The sequence below is a fragment of the Acanthochromis polyacanthus genome, chromosome 4 (genome assembly GCF_021347895.1).
Source record: "Acanthochromis polyacanthus isolate Apoly-LR-REF ecotype Palm Island chromosome 4, KAUST_Apoly_ChrSc, whole genome shotgun sequence".
In the NCBI taxonomy this organism is placed as follows: domain Eukaryota; kingdom Metazoa; phylum Chordata; class Actinopteri; family Pomacentridae; genus Acanthochromis; species Acanthochromis polyacanthus.
The window spans coordinates 36892815-36908888 of record NC_067116.1 but is presented as its reverse complement, the minus strand read 5'-3'; the positions used below and the strand labels follow the sequence as shown (position 1 = coordinate 36908888).

General features: G+C 38.2%; 1 protein-coding gene across 1 annotated transcript in view; it reads left to right on the top strand.

Moving 5' to 3' along the window:
- Positions 1-3082: 3082 nt before the first annotated feature.
- Positions 3083-16074, top strand: part of LOC110970666 (cytochrome P450 2J6-like) — a 31245-nt gene continuing 18253 nt past the window's right edge. The window contains exons 1-9 of the mRNA XM_051947140.1: positions 3083-3438; positions 5088-5253; positions 5342-5494; positions 6431-6591; positions 6697-6873; positions 6972-7110; positions 7594-7781; positions 7874-8015; positions 8110-8276. Of these exons, the coding sequence (XP_051803100.1) occupies positions 3247-3438; positions 5088-5253; positions 5342-5494; positions 6431-6591; positions 6697-6873; positions 6972-7110; positions 7594-7781; positions 7874-8015; positions 8110-8276 (1485 nt within the window). The 5' untranslated portion in view covers positions 3083-3246. The remainder of the gene's footprint in view (positions 3439-5087; positions 5254-5341; positions 5495-6430; positions 6592-6696; positions 6874-6971; positions 7111-7593; positions 7782-7873; positions 8016-8109; positions 8277-16074) is intronic.

Below are 16074 nucleotides of genomic sequence, written 5' to 3'. Positions count from 1 at the left end.
ACAGAACCAGAGTGAGAAATAGAACACCCGTCAGTGGTTCTGCAAGCTTGTATAATGACAAGTCTTTCACGTTGACTGTGTTACATGAAATTGTGAGATCATACTGTCTTGAAGGGAGACACTACAGGTCAGCAGAGGACAACTTTTGACAAATGGTTATTAGGATAACCAGCTGATAACTTATAAAAGAGCAGTGATTATGTTTGGTGTCACAGCATTTTCTGAAGTGTTATGCTTGATGGGTATTACATCGCATGTCTAAAAATGTCCCAATTTGTATACATTTCCGGAACTGAAATCTGAATATCGGATAAATCCAGCTTCAAAATCTTTACTTCCTTCTGTTGACATTCGACAGTCAAAGGTTTTTACAGAGGGGATTTTGGATATTTCTTTCTATCACTCAGAGAATCAGAATTTTCACCGTGTTTGTGGGAATGAAATGTTTCATACATTGTTGATTTACAGGTGAAAAAATTAATAATAGTAATATATATTATAAAACTTATTCAGTTTAGTAACAATTATTTTTGGTATTTAATAATTTATGTGTATATGCAAATGAAATATTATCTTAATAAACGTGCTAAATTGGTTAAAGTGCAGTAAGATGAACACAGAAGTGTATTTAGACCGTTTTTTTCCACTAGGCTGAAAATCTCAAAATTGATAGTGCCTGAAAAATAAATATGATTTCCTGTGTATTGTCAGTTTTGAGCCACAAGAACTCAAGATGTATTCACCATTTAATTGTTGGTAAGCTCATGATATCTCATACATGAGCTTCACATTCATTCACCAAAGAGTTTCAGGTTTATGTGGCAAAAAATTTGTTTATAACACTATAGTACTCTGGCACACAAACACTTCTGTGAACTCTACATCTTTTAATAGTTGGCGGTGCGTTTCTCTTCCATGATAACAAAATATATTGTCTGTAAAGTAATTAATTGATATCCTGTATTCTATGTGATAAAAGGCCACAGGGTTTAAGATGGATGGATGGACGGATGGACGGACGGATGGACATGGTTTAACATTCACCTCTACTATCTAGCATTACTCAACTTTGAGAAAGGTCATCTTCCATGAATCAATAACAGGATGATCCAAACTGCACCCAATAAGTAATTTGTATAATAGAAAACATGAATATTTCAACATGTTAACATATGATGTCAACAGCTGATAGTAACTTCATTTTTTGTCAGAACTGAGATACAAGAAGTCAAGATGTGTTATCCATTCAGTTTTCAATTAGTTCCTGATATCTCACACATGACCTTCACATTAGCTCAAGAAAAGTTTTGTCTCCTGGATAAAACTTGTTTTTCTTATGTAAATGACACTATAGTACTCTGACACAGTTCTGTGAACTTTGGATCTGTTTATCATTCTAGTTGCCTTTGCACTCTGCTTCCACAATAATAAAACACACCTCTGAGTGAAGCAATTGAACATAAATTATTGTTTATTGTATTCTCTGTAATCAAAAGGTGGTCATGCGGTTCAGGAGATCCACACAGGGTTTATTATCTGCGTGGGGAGATCTTGTGTATCCTCACTGGAGTAAAGACTAAATAAATAGAATTTAAAATCAGTCTCTCTTAATTTGTCGAATGATAAACAAATTCTGTTGCACATACTTCACCATTTATTTGTCATGCTGATGTCAGTTCAACAGATTGTACGTTTAAAATCAGAATAAGACCCTACGATATCATATACCGGGCTTTGCAAAAGTTCTGTTACACTTGTTGAGACATTCGCGAAAATGAACACAAAGACTTTTTGGTGCAATAAGATAAAACTTTTGGGTGGCCACCTTTCTGATTAATATTATCATTAACACATATATTGAAATATTTGGAAAATAAAAAATGATCTTATCGCACCAAAAAATCTTTGTGTTCATTTGGCTTGCATTTTACAAGTGTAATAGAACTTTTGCAAAGCCCGGTAAAATACAAAGTAACCCAATTAATTTTATTTCTAATATAAATTTACCTGTCTAAATTAAATATTATAATTAAAATATTATGGATATTACAAAGTAACTTCACTAATTTAAATATTAAGATTAAGTCCCTATATTATTATTTATAATGCAAGCCTGAGTCGGTCGAAGATTAACCTTGAGACATCAATGGAGGCGTCAAAATGCCGCACAGAGGTCTGAACAAAAAAATGTCTGCATCATAGCCAGTGTCATATATCAACGAGTTCTACTTTCAATGACATATTTTGGAACCAACATCAGTCCAGATCGAAACTGCGAAAGAAATATTCATTTTCAAGATTTTAACCCTTTAAGTGTACATTTGTGAACATGATAAAACTGTTGTTTTTAATGAAAACATAAAAAATAAAAACATGTAGCAATATCTGTAACATAAGTCAAATTTATTTTTTTACTATTACATTGTAACAGGGGCATATCGATGTTTAGCACCCACAGTGGTTGTGATGCAGTACTATTCTTATTAAATATTTATTAAAAACATCCTTGTGAAAGAAAAAAAACACTGTTTTCCATTTTAAATGACAAATGTTTTACCGCAACATCAGCCCTTATCATATTTACCAAACATACATTCATTTTCAGGATTTTAACCTTATAAATTACAGTTTCTTTACAAGACCCTAGTATTTTTTTTTATTTAAAAAACACAAAAACATGAATATGTTTCCATAGGACAAGTGCTAGCCTGAAATTGGGAAAAAACATTTGTGCCATTTGTGCTTATTATTATGAGATTAAAAATGGTCCTGTGATAAGTTGCAGTCCATGAACAGTGTTTACTACTGTTTATGATCCCATCAAAGTTTTACATTCGGATTGCCCCATTACTTTGTATTACTACAGAAAAAAACTAAAATATGAGGTCACTTTAGAGAAGACAAATATTCATTTTTAAAACCTGAAGAACTTTTGTCCTCAGTTTCAGAGTTCATGGGGCTTATTATCAGCAGGTCACATGACTACTGGCTCCAAGTGTTATGTATTGATATTGCTAGGTTACATAATATGTGCCAACAGGGAATACCATGTCGGTAAATAAGTCACCTGACAGAGGCACCTTTGTGTATACTCTAAAGCTTCTTTTCCACTGTCTGTCCTGAACAGATTAGCTTAAATCAGGTGTGGACGGGCTTTTAAACGACCTGCAACACCAGTTTTTCAAGCGAGGGCATATAAAATCTCAAAAGCAGGTCCTCCTGGTTGCTGCAGTTCTCTATCTAACCATGTGGCCTTTTAATTTTTTGCTGAGTTTTGACCTGAAGGGACTATTCCTGTTTATTCTTCTGTTTATTCTAATCGCAGACTACCTTAAACACAGGAATCCACCAAACTATCCTCCAGGACCACGGGGTCTGCCCATTGTGGGGAATTTCTTGAGTGTAGATGGAAAACACCTTCACAATTATTTTACCAAGGTAATGATTGATATACAGATTTCATCATAAGGGGGTTTGTAAACATTACAGATCAAAAATGTCAACTCATATTATTTGTCAATGTCAATGTCAAATTGTTCAATTTTATTTTGCTTTAAATTTTACATCATTTTGTCAAATTGTGTCTTTACAATTGTTTGTTGCTATGGATGTTTGCATCAGGTGTGAATTCTCCTGAGACATTCTGATAAATCGAGGCAACCGATTAGATCAGTTAAACAGAATGAAGTTAAAGACTTCAGGATGTTTCTCAAAAGAATTTAGCACAACTGTTCAGGATGACAGCATATGTGGAAAATAAAAACAGTCCTTTTAAAAGGTAAGCTATGGCAGTTATTTTTAAACAGTTCATCAAAAAAACAACCTTATCATTCACTTTGGGAAGTGTGCATTTGGATTCGAGATAGCAGCTTTAATGCAGACACCGATATGCACCTGGTTTTCTCATTGGAAAGTTACGGCAGTGTATGAAACTTTACATACACTTGTAAAGATAATATATATCATGGCAGTCTTGAGGTTCCAATAACCCCTATTACTCCTCATTTTCTATGACAGAATCATTTAAATCGATGCATCTTTGTCACAAAAAAACCCAATCATACATTTTGATTCTGTCATAGATTCACTATTGGTCTTCTGGAAACACGACAAAATCTGCTGGTCAAAAATCAATCACACAGCAACTTGCATTATCAGTTTTGGTGACACAGAAAATTATTTTAATCAAATTTTCTTCGTGTCATGGCCTCTCAACTCCATGTGATTACGACTGAGCTACTACAGCTACTGACTCCTCTGAGCCAGGTTGAATAGTACCCTTCTAAGACACTCATTAGTTTAAACAACAGATTGTATGAAGGGAAAGTCTGAGGAGCTCAACACAGATCTGAAAAAAACAATAATTTACTTTAACAGAAAAGTCACTTGAAGCCACTTCAATACGTTTGGAGGAAAGAAGGTGAGGCATTTAAACCCACGAACACCAAACCTACTGTCAAGCATGGAGGTGTTAGTATTCTGCTCTGGGGCTGCTTTGCTGCCAGTGGACCTGGTGCTTTACACAAAGTAAACGGAATAATGAAGAAAGAGAATTATCTCCACATTTTTTAGGAGAACCTAAAATCATCAGTCAGAAGGTTGGATCTTCAACACAGCTGGGTTCCAATAAGACAGTGACCCCAAACACACAGCAAAAATACTGAAGTGCCTAGACGATGTGAAAATGGCCGAAAAACAATTAACCAGATATTTAACATTACTGTCTGTATATTTTTCACTCAACAGATTTTGTCATATTTCTAGAAGAGCGATAATAAAACCATGAAAGAACCAAAATGCAAGATTGTTTTCTGTGACAAAGATGTGAGGTTTTCAATGATTTTATCACAGAAAATTCAGAGTTATAGGAGTCATTGGAAACTCAATACTGCCTTGGTGTATATGATTTTTGAATGCAAGCCCAATTTTGTTCAAGACCGCAAATGTAAATTTTTACAACTGAACACACCTGGCAACCCATTTGAAATGGTAGCCTTTTCCTTTTTCTTTGGGCTTTGGTAGCTTTTTGTTGGATAACTAATGTAGTCATGGGTTGTGGTTCATTGGTATCTGTTTCTTGTCCACAGCTGCAGAAGACCTATGGGGATGTATTCAGTGTCCGCCTTGGAGGTGAAAATTGGGTGTTTGTATCTGGATACAAGACGGTGAAAGAAGCTGTAGTGGCACAGGCTGACAACTTTGTGGATCGAGCATACAGTGCACTTGCTGACAGGATATACTCAGGAACTTCAAGTGAACGAAATCTCTGTTCCTTGGCACATTCTCTACAGAAATTAGTTGCCACAAATTCTTCTTCACATCCACATGTTTGTGCCTGTAGGTGGTCTGTTCCAGAGCAATGGTGAAATATGGAAGAAACAGCGACGCTTTGCTTTGTCAACCTTACGCACTTTTGGAATGGGCAAAAACATCGCTGAACAGAGTATCTGTGAGGAGCTCCGACACCTGCAGGAGGAAATAGAGAAGGAAAAGGGTGATTTACAATAAGTACAACACAGGATCCTTATGCTGTTCTCACTAAAAGTCATTACATATTTTTTAGCTATACAACTCGCTTAACAAATGCTCCACGGAACAGACGGTTTGTTGTGTTGGGCAGGATTCAATCTGGAAAACATTGCTTTTTTCTTATAAAACTGCAAACAAGCACAAAATACTAAACAAGTAATCCTTGAGAATATCCCACAATGTCTCCAATACATCAGTAGAGAAAAGATGACTGACATACACTCATGAACAGAAGTGAACGAAAACCTCCACATTACCTGGCGATCGCTCTTTGTTGTGGTCTGTATCTAAATCTCAGGACGCTAGAAAGCAAATCTTGTTCCGAAATCGCGCAATAGCTCGCACCAAAACCAGTGTTTTGGCTCGCCAGGTAATGTGGAGGTTTTCGTTCACTTCTCATCTCTACTATGTTGTGGGACACTCGTTGAGACTATCTGAGCCGGTCAGTTTGGGGAAAAAAGCACGTTAGGGCGGACTTTGTCGCGGAGGGGCAAGTTGCCCCATACTTTTCGCTAGCTGAGCTGCTAGCTGAGCTGCTAAGCTGCCTGCCTGGCTAAATACTGGACCTATGTTGAAAATTCATTTCTCCATCACTCACATGTATGAAATGACATATGAAAACAGACCCCAGGTTGAAAAAAACGAAATTCCCCTTTAATGCACAAGTGACAGAAACAGCCAGCAAAAAAAATAATTAAATTTATTTTAATATTTCAAGCATTGGTTTCTTTTTCTTCAGGTGGCCGTTTAACTGCTGCTACCACCAGGTAGCATTAAAAAACTGACTGAACTGATTCTAATACAATGATAAGTCTGCACAAGTGGCAGCAACAGCCAGCAGGCAAAATGGCCTTTTACTTGTTTATTTGAATATTTCAAGCAGTGGTCTCCTCTTCTTCAGGTGGACCTTTCAACCCAGGAACCCTTTTCAACAATGCTGTATCCAACATTATTTGCCAGCTGGTGATGGGGAAAAGGTTTGACTACAGTGACCACAACTTCCAGCTCATGCTTCAGTATATCTCTGAGAGTATTCGCCTGCAGGGAAACATATGGGCTCTAGTGAGTCAGTAACATTCAACAGTCTTCCATTAACTGAGAGATTTGGTGGTTTACAAAAGATCGAAAATTATATTTTTTTCTCATCATTTGTTTTGTCCTGAGTAGCTCTATGACGGCTTCCCTGGAGTGATGAAGTACCTGCCAGGTCCTCACAATAAAATCTTCTCTTATTACAAACTCATCCAAGACTTCATCGGTCAGGAAGTAAACAGGCACAAGAAGGACCTGGACTGCAACAATCCTCGAGACTACATCGACACTTTCCTTATTGAGATGAAGAAGGTAAGTGAACAACTGCTTTACACATATTGCACCGTCATGTCCATTTCTGTCCATCTACCACTCACTTACCAAGTGTCTTTTTCTGTATTTCTAAACAGTACAAAGAGAATGAGCTGGGCTTCACTGAGACCAATCTGGCTCTGTGCTCTCTGGATCTGTTCCAGGCTGGAACAGAAACAACCTCCACGACTCTGCTGTGGGCTTTGGTTTACCTCATGAAATACCCTGAGATCCAGGGTATGTGACGTTTTGGACTCTGCAAGAACATATAGAATAGCAAGGAAACTATGGTTCCAGTACTAAATTCTGACATGCTGATGTTTAACATAAATTTAGTTTCTTCTGTTTATCATCTTAAAGTATAATGTCAGCATTTGCAAATTAGTAGCAAATGCAAAGCACATCCAGTTAATGGAAGGGTTATTTGTTTTACAAATGTTTGATTACAAATCAGACAGTTGGATCATTAAAACTCAGATATTATGATGGCAAAACATTCCCAAAGATAACACAGTTCATCCTTAAATTCTACAATTCTACAAATTCATTCAGCAGACGTTTTAATCCAAAGTGACATACATAGTCAGGAGAACAACCTGGATAAGTGCCATAAAACAAATCAAACCTTATCGTCGTTGCCTAAATATTTTGTGGTGGTGCCAGAAAAAAGTGTGAATATTACTTCCACGAGCACAAAAGCCTTTGAATTTACTTCTACAGAGAAAGTCCAGGCTGAGATAGACGGAGTGATCGGACAGAACCGCCAGCCCTCCATGGCTGACAGACCAAACATGCCCTACACTGATGCTGTCATCCACGAAGTTCAGAGGATGGGAAATATTGTTCCACTCAATGGATTCAGGATAGCTGCCAAGGATACAACACTGGGTGGTTACTTCATTCCAAAGGTTCATTTATTTTACAATCATTGAAAGTGTTAGTAATTAACCAAGTGTTGCAGCGTACCTCAGTGTTGTCCTGTGTGGATTTTTTTTTCTAGGATACAATTTTGGTGCCATTCCTGACCTCTGTGCTGTTTGACAAGAACGAATGGGAGACTCCAGACACCTTCAATCCAGAACACTTCCTAGATGCTGGAGGGAAGTTTGTGAAGAGAGAAGCTTTCCTGCCTTTCTCTGCAGGTACAGACCACCACATTCACCTTTTACAAATTAACAGATAATATAAACTCTCATCCAAACATTTTAAACCTGTGTATCTTTGTTGATTCTTCAGGAAAACGTGCGTGTCTTGGAGAAAGTCTCGCCAAGATGGAGCTGTTCCTGTTTTTGGTGGGTTTACTCCAGAAGTTCTCTTTTTCTGTTCCTGATGGAGATGAACTGACTACAGAGAGCAGAAGTGGAGCTACTCGTGTACCTGTTCCCTTCAAAGTTCACGTCAAGGTCCGCTGAATTATGCAGCATCTCATGATGCATGAATCACATCGAGCAGGGAAGACTAAGTAAAATGCTTTAGGAGATAAAGTTGTAATCTGAGCTTTTCATTCTCATGTGATTACATTCTGTGAGGAGGACGTGTTCAATCTTTTAAATTCTACACAGAATTTTGAGAGAGAGACTCATCTTTACATAAAATTCTTGTATTATTAGCACTATTGGCAGCTCATTCAATCTTTTAAATTCTACACAGAATTTTGAGTGGCAGTTATTTTCACATAACAATATTCTTGTATTAGCATTATCAACAACAAAATGTATGCAATATCATAAACATACATTCTGTATAATAACAATAAAGCTGTACAATTTTGGAACAACTTAACAATTATGCCAATTAAAAGAGATGTTTCTTTTTATTTCAGTTCCCTCCACTTATATTATGTTCAGAAAAATGATCCACCACACTTTCCTCCATGTGGGACCCACAGTTCTACCTATTTAAGAAAATATCTTCAGCATTGAATCTAAACAGACTGACATTTATTAAGTGAAGCTGACGGCATTGAGGCATTTCCATGTTATGTTTAATCTAATTCTAAAACATCCAGTTGAACAACTTTATTAAGTTTAACGGGAAAACAAATTGCTGTTTTGTTCTTAAACTCTAATCACTGCTTCATATAAGTAAGACAGGTGATTAGCAAGGAGTAAATGATCAAAATGCAATCATAAGTAACTTAAAACAACTTAAAACTGCATGTTCTTTGTATTTATAGTGTAAAAGATGCTGATAGCAGCTGTTTCAAAGGACTTAAATACATTTACTTACAATCAGGTCCATAAATATTTAGACACTGACACAATTTTCAGCATTTCGGCTCTGTACACCGCCACCCCTGATTTGAAATGAAACAATCAAGACGTGCTTTAAGTGCTGACTTTCACCTTTAATGTGAGGATAGGTACATCCAAATCAGGTGAATAGCGTAGGAATTCCAACACATTTTATATGTGCCTTCCAATTTAAAGGAGCCAAAAGTAATTGGACATTTGGCTGTGCAGCTTTTCCTTGGCCAGGTGGGTGTTATTCCCTCATTATTTCATTTGCAAGGACCACATTAAAGGTATAGACTTCTTTTCAAATGTGGTATGTGCGTTTGGAATCTGGTGATATTTTTACTGATGCTTCAAGGCCTGTGTAAGTGCACTGAATTTGAAGCAGGAAAAATCTTGTTTTAGTTTTTGTGCTTCACACGCCTAGTACGTTTTAATTGTTGTAATTGTTTAAAATCTTGATGCCCTGTTCATTCTGTTTTGATTGTACGCTTAACATCACTGAAAATAAGGGCATGACATCAATAATTCCTGTAAAAAGGACTGAATGAATGAATGAATGAAACCACAGCCTACATCTGGTCAGATGGGACTCCTCTTAACTCTCAGCCAATACTAAAGTAAACAATGAGGTGGAGCCTGAGTGGAGTTGAGGTCATGCAAACATTTCTGGGCCATGGACCGTCCTACGATGGCACCCACCTTTCACCCTAAGTGGCCTCACCCTTAACTATGCACAACTTTAAGCCTCAATGCAACTTAAGTTGGTGAGTTTTATAAAAATTCACCCTCTGTACAGTTGTTATGAACATGGAATGAGCAATAGAGATTGAAGCCGTTGTTTCTACCAGGCTGTTAGGATTAGGGTTAGGCAAAAATGTAAAAGGTGAATGTGGTGGTTTGTACCTTTAGAGAAAGACAAGAATGCTTTTACCTTCTTTGCCTTGTTTGTCATTCATTTATTTCCCTGCATCCTGTGTGTCATGGTGCATAAGCTGCCCATGATGCTCGTTCACAACATCTACATTTTAGATCAGGGGTCTATAATGACCATTCAGCAAGATACAGATGTCAGAGTGACTTTAACTGGATATAAACGTAGTCCAGCCTTCAACTTTTGTTAGCATGTTAGACATTTGTGCATGTGACTCTTATCAAACACTAACCAGGACCTGTGATTACCAACGAGCTGTTAAACGTCCTTTGATCAACAACCAAATACAAGTGTTCATAGCATGATCTAATACATGATATGAAGGCTGAAATCTAAAAAGAGATTTTTGTTTTTCTTCGATAAAAGAGGTGGAGGCATGAAAAGTAGAGGAATAAAGGTCAGCAAAATAGAACATGTGTGTGAATGAGAGGGACCCAAGTAGAAGAGTGAGGTTACAGGGAGTAGAGATAAAGAAGGTGGAGGGTTGTCCCTCTCTTCCACATTGTCTTCAAGGCATTGGTGAGTCGTAAAATAAGTGCAGGAGAGCATGACTGGAAGCTGCAATTCGTATTTAGGACAATATCCAGCTCCTTCTGCTCATTGCATTTATTTGTTATGTGCTGAAAGGTTTATCTTAATAGTGCAATACTTTAGCAGCTGCACTCTGACTTAGTCCGCCCTCACAGTAAAACTCCAAACCCAGAGCAGCAGCGATAAGGGAGTGACGATCATTGTTTCTTTATGAAGGAGTCGGTCATGGGTGAGAGTTCTAACATGAGGCAGGCTGTCATATAACTGCACTCAAAGCCTTAAATTTACATCCTTTAATAAAGGCACTATTCAGATATAAGATAGCTTATCAGAAAAAAGCTCCATCAGTCTGTTTACATTTGTATTTTTGGCAACAACAGACTTGATTTGCAACGAAAACATGCCTATCTGCACAAATGCACAATCTTGACAGCAGAACGTCAACAACTGGACAAAGCCCAGTGTCACTGAAGTACACATGAGAAGATATAAAAAATAAATAGAAGTACCAAAGATCAAAGATTTGTAAAGTCACCACAAAAATACACCACAAGGGAGAGAAAGGGTACTGCAGCAAGCATACGTCTCACCAGAGATCTGCTTATTGAACTGCAGAGACCTGACTGGCATCTTGAGTCAGTAGAAAAGGGAAGAAAAGCCAGAAGTAGAAATTGAAAAAAAAATGCTCAGTAGAGTTTAGGATTGTGCACTCATAACGAAAACAACAAAAAAACTGTCTCCAAGTAAAAATGTGCCAGATTTGCATTCCAGTGACTATCATTTCAAAATAAAATTCAGATTAACATCCAAGTAATCGCAGATGTGCTCATCTCTAAGCCCTCTCTCTAGAAACACTGTATATAGGAAGAAGCCTAATACCTTTAAAATGTTTTTCTTTAAGAGTAATATCTGTTTACTAAAGAATTATAATAAAAATATGTGTGGGGTTCTGTTGCCCAGGTGAATAAAATAAGATGAAACAATGTGTTTGCCTCGATCGCTTACTTGAATGCTAACAAATTATTTAAACAGGCATATAAATTGTAGACCAGGGGTGTCAAACTCCGTTCCTGGAGGGCCACTATCCTGCATGTTTTAGATGTTTCCCTTTTCCAACACACCTGATTCAAATGATCAGCTTATCATCAAGCTCAGCAGAAGCCTGATAACGAGCCTGATCATTTGAATCAGGTGTGTTGGAAGAGCGAAACATCTAAAACATGCAGGATAGTGGCCCTCCAGGAACGGAGTTTGACACCCCTGTTGTAGACTGTTACGGCCACAGATATCTGTGTGCTGCCTGGTTTCTGGGTGGTTTTCTGTTGGGCCTTTGTTTGTGGGGTGATTGTTTGTGTGGGTTCAGCTGTGGCTGGTTACAGAGTCTCTCTGGAACCCCAGCTGCAGCCATTCCACCTGATGACTCCAGAGTTTACGACCTGCACTGCAGCCTTGTTCTCCCCGCCTCCCGATCTTCCTGATTGGGCCACCCTGCAGCTCCCCTCCACCACTGACCAATCGGACAAAGCCATCACCACACCTGCAGACTACATACCTGCAACCATGCTCTTAGTCTTGGTGGCTGGTATCTGTGACCAGTCTGCCCTGGTGCCTCTCAGTGTTGTGTTGTATTGTGATGTGTTTCGATCTGCAGGTACCGCAGACACTTTGGGTTTCTGTTGGCGGCTGCTACTTTGGTGTGGAACCTGGGGCTCCAGGTAGCAGTTGCCAACTGAGTGAAGAAGCCACTCTGTATTTTGAGTATTCGTGACCTGTGTGGTCAGTGTGAGGCACCAGTTTTGTTTAGTTCGTTTTGCCACTCTTTGTATTAGTTTTTATTACTTATGGTGGGTGTTGTTTCTATATTTAAGTTTGGCTAGGGAGTTTAGTTGTTTTGCTTTGGATTTGGAAAGTTTGGAAACTCTGTTAGCCTTCATTTTGTTATATTCTGTTCTTTGATTTAGCAACACTCACCAGTCTTGCGTTCTATATTGTCACTTTTATGTTCCATTCACCACTAAGCAATAAATCCCTTCACCTGGACCAATAACATCTGGTTATTTTTGCTGCATCCAGCCACCCCCAGAGGTTGGATCGTAACAATACTGTAGTTAAAATGATAGTAAATTTTATATATATATGAGAAAACACATGTACACACGTGGACAAAATTGTTGGTACCCCTCAGTTAAAGAAGGAAAAACCCACAATTCTCACTGAAATCACTTGAAACTCACAAAAGTAACAATAAATAAAAATTTATTGAAAATTAAATAATCAAAATCAGCCATCACTTTTGAATTGTTGATTAACATAATTATTTAAAAAAACAAACTAATGAAATAGGGCTGGACAAAAATGATGGTACCCATAACTTAATATTTTGTTGCACAACCTTTTGAGGCAATCACTGCAATTAAACGATTTCTGTATTTGTCAATGAGCGTTCTGCAGCTGTCAACAGGTATTTTGGCCCACTCCTCATGAGCAAACAGCTCCAGTTGTCTCAGGTTTGATGGGTGTCTTCTCCAAATGGCATGTTTCAGCTCCTTCCACATATGTTCAATGGGATTCAGATCTGGGCTCATAGAAGGCCACTTTAGAATAGTCCAACGCTTTTCTCTCAGCCATTCTTGGGTGTTTTTGGCTGTGTGTTTTGGATCGTTGTCCTGTTGGAAGACCCATGACCGGCGACTGAGACCAAGCTTTCTGACACTAGGCAGCACATTTCTCTCCAGAATGCCTTGATAGTCTTCAGATTTCATCGTACCTTGCACACTTTCAAGACACCCTGTGCCAGATGCAGCAAAGCAGCCCCAAAACATTACTGAGCCTCCTCCATGTTTCACCGTAGGGACAGTGTTCTTTTCTTCGTATGCTTGGTTTTTGAGTCTATGAACATAGAGTTGATGTGCCTTACCAAAAAGCTCCAGTTTGGTCTCATCTGTCCAAAGGATATTCCCCCAGAAGCTTTGTGGCTTGTCAACATGCATTTTTGCAAATTCCAGTCTGGCTTTTTTATGAGTTTTTTTCAGCAGTGGTGTCCTCCTTGGTCGTCTCCCATGAAGTCCACTTTGGCTCAAACAACGACGAATGGTGCGATCTGACACTGATGTACCTTGGCCTTGGAGTTCACCTTTAATTTCTTTGGAGGTTGCTCTGGGCTCTTTGGATACAATTCCAACCATCCGTCTCTTCAATTTGTCATCAATTTTCCTCTTGCGGCCACGTCCAGGGAGGTTGGCTACTGTCCCGTGGGTCTTGAACTTCTGAATAATATGAGCCACTGTTGTCACAGGAACTTCAAGCTGTTTAGAGATGGTCTTATAGCCTTTACCTTTAAGATGTTTGTCTATAATTTTTTTTCGGATGTCCTGGGACAATTCTCTCCTTCGCTTTCTGTTGTCCATGTTCAGTGTGGTACACACCTTTTCACCAAACAGCAGGGTGACTACTTGTCTCCCTTTAAATAGGCAGACTGACTGATTATGAGTTTGGAAACACCTGTGATGTCAATTAAATGACACACCTGAGTTAATCATGTCACTCTGGTCAAATAGTTTTCAATCTTTTATAGAGGTACCATCATTTTTGTCCAGGCCTGTTTCATTAGTTTGTTTTTTTAAATAATTATGTTAATCAACAATTCAAAAGTAATGGCTGTTTTTGATTATTCAATTTTCAATAAATTTTTATTTATTGTTACTTTTGTGAGTTTCAAGTGATTTCAGTGAGAATTGTGGGTTTTTCCTTCTTTAACTGAGGGGTACCAACAATTTTGTCCACGTGTGTATATATTCAAATACATACAAAAAGGAGAGGGTTTTTTTATTTTGAAGAAAGTCTCTCTGCCTTTTGCCTCCTCAGATGTTTGTGATGGAATTTTAAGTTTCAACTATGCAGCTCATTCTTACATGCATATCCTGTTTACATATACAAACTGATCAGACATACAGCCATGGCCATAAGTTTGGACACAAGTACCATGACGCTTGTGAATCTTAGAAAATACCACAAAATTGTCACTTACAATATACAGCCATGGCCATAAGTTTGGACACAGCATGACTTATGTCTGTTTTGATGTCTATTACAGAACATAGGTATATTGTAAGTGACAATTTTGTGGTATTTTCTAAGATTCACAAGCGTCATGGTACTTGTGTCCAAACTTATGGCCATGGCTGTAACATTATGACCACTGACAGGTGAAGTGAATAACACTCATTATCTCTTCATCGTGGCACTTGATAGTGGGTTGGATATATTATGCAGCAAGTGAACGTTTTGTCCTCAAAGTTGATGAATTAGAAACAGGAAAAATGGTCAAGCGTAAGGATATGAGCCAGTTTGACGGGGGCCAAATTGTAATGGTTAGATGACTGGGTCAGAGCATCTCTAAAACTACAGCTCTTGTGGGGTGTTCCCGGTCTGCAGTGGTCTGTATGTGTCAAAAGTTGTCCAAGAAAGGAACAGTAGTGAACAATCGACAGGATCATGGCCAGCCAAGGCTCACTGATGCATGCTGGGAGTGAAGGCTGGCCTGTGTGATCTGATCCAACAGACAAGCTACTGTTGCTCAGACTGTTGAAGCAGTTAATGCATGTTCTGATTCCCAAACCAGCATGATGGGGTTTAAGTCTGGAGACTGTGTTGACCACTCCATGCTTTCAAGTTTACCATCTTGTTATTTTTTCCTAAGGTAGTTCTGGCACAGCTTGGATTTATATTTTGGGTTACTATCTTGCTGTAGGATGAACTCCTCACCAACTAGGCACAAGCCAGAGGGTGGGGAAGTTGGGACACCTGTAGGAACTGGTAGCACCAACTTTCAAAGCTTGATCAACCTCCATTGCTGCGGAACAGCTTTAAGTTGTTAACCCATTTTTTGTTCCCTGAAAAAGGCCTTTTTGTATAATTCTGGAATGTACATTATGTTTCAGCTTTGGGTAACCTTACCTTTTTTTTTTTTTTACCACTGTTCACCACTTCTCTTTGTGCCATTTCAATCTATTCATTGGATTTGAACTACTTGAATTTCAATTTCAATAAAAAAATAGAAACATTCTGGCGTTCTATAACTTTTGACTGGTAGTGTGCGTGTGTGTGTGTGTGTGTGTGTATTTATGACACTATAGTACTCTGACACACAAACAATTATGTGAACTTTGCATTTTTACACAGTCTAGTTGGTGATACATTTTCCTTCCATGATAAGAAAATACATAGTGAAGTAATTAATCATAATGTCACTTACAGTCACGAGTTTTCTAAGACAGACAGAAAGACAGAAAGGACAGAGAGGCAGATAAACATGATTTCACATTCACCTGTTAAATGACAGATGTTTTATACCAACATTAGTCCTGATCATAACTAGCAAATTTTAGTTCATTTTCAGAATGTGAACTCGTTCTTCACAAGATACCATTGTTGTGTTTTTTATTTAAAACAAAACACAAGTCTTGCTTATTGTCAGCAGGTCCCATGACTCGCTCCAGTGCT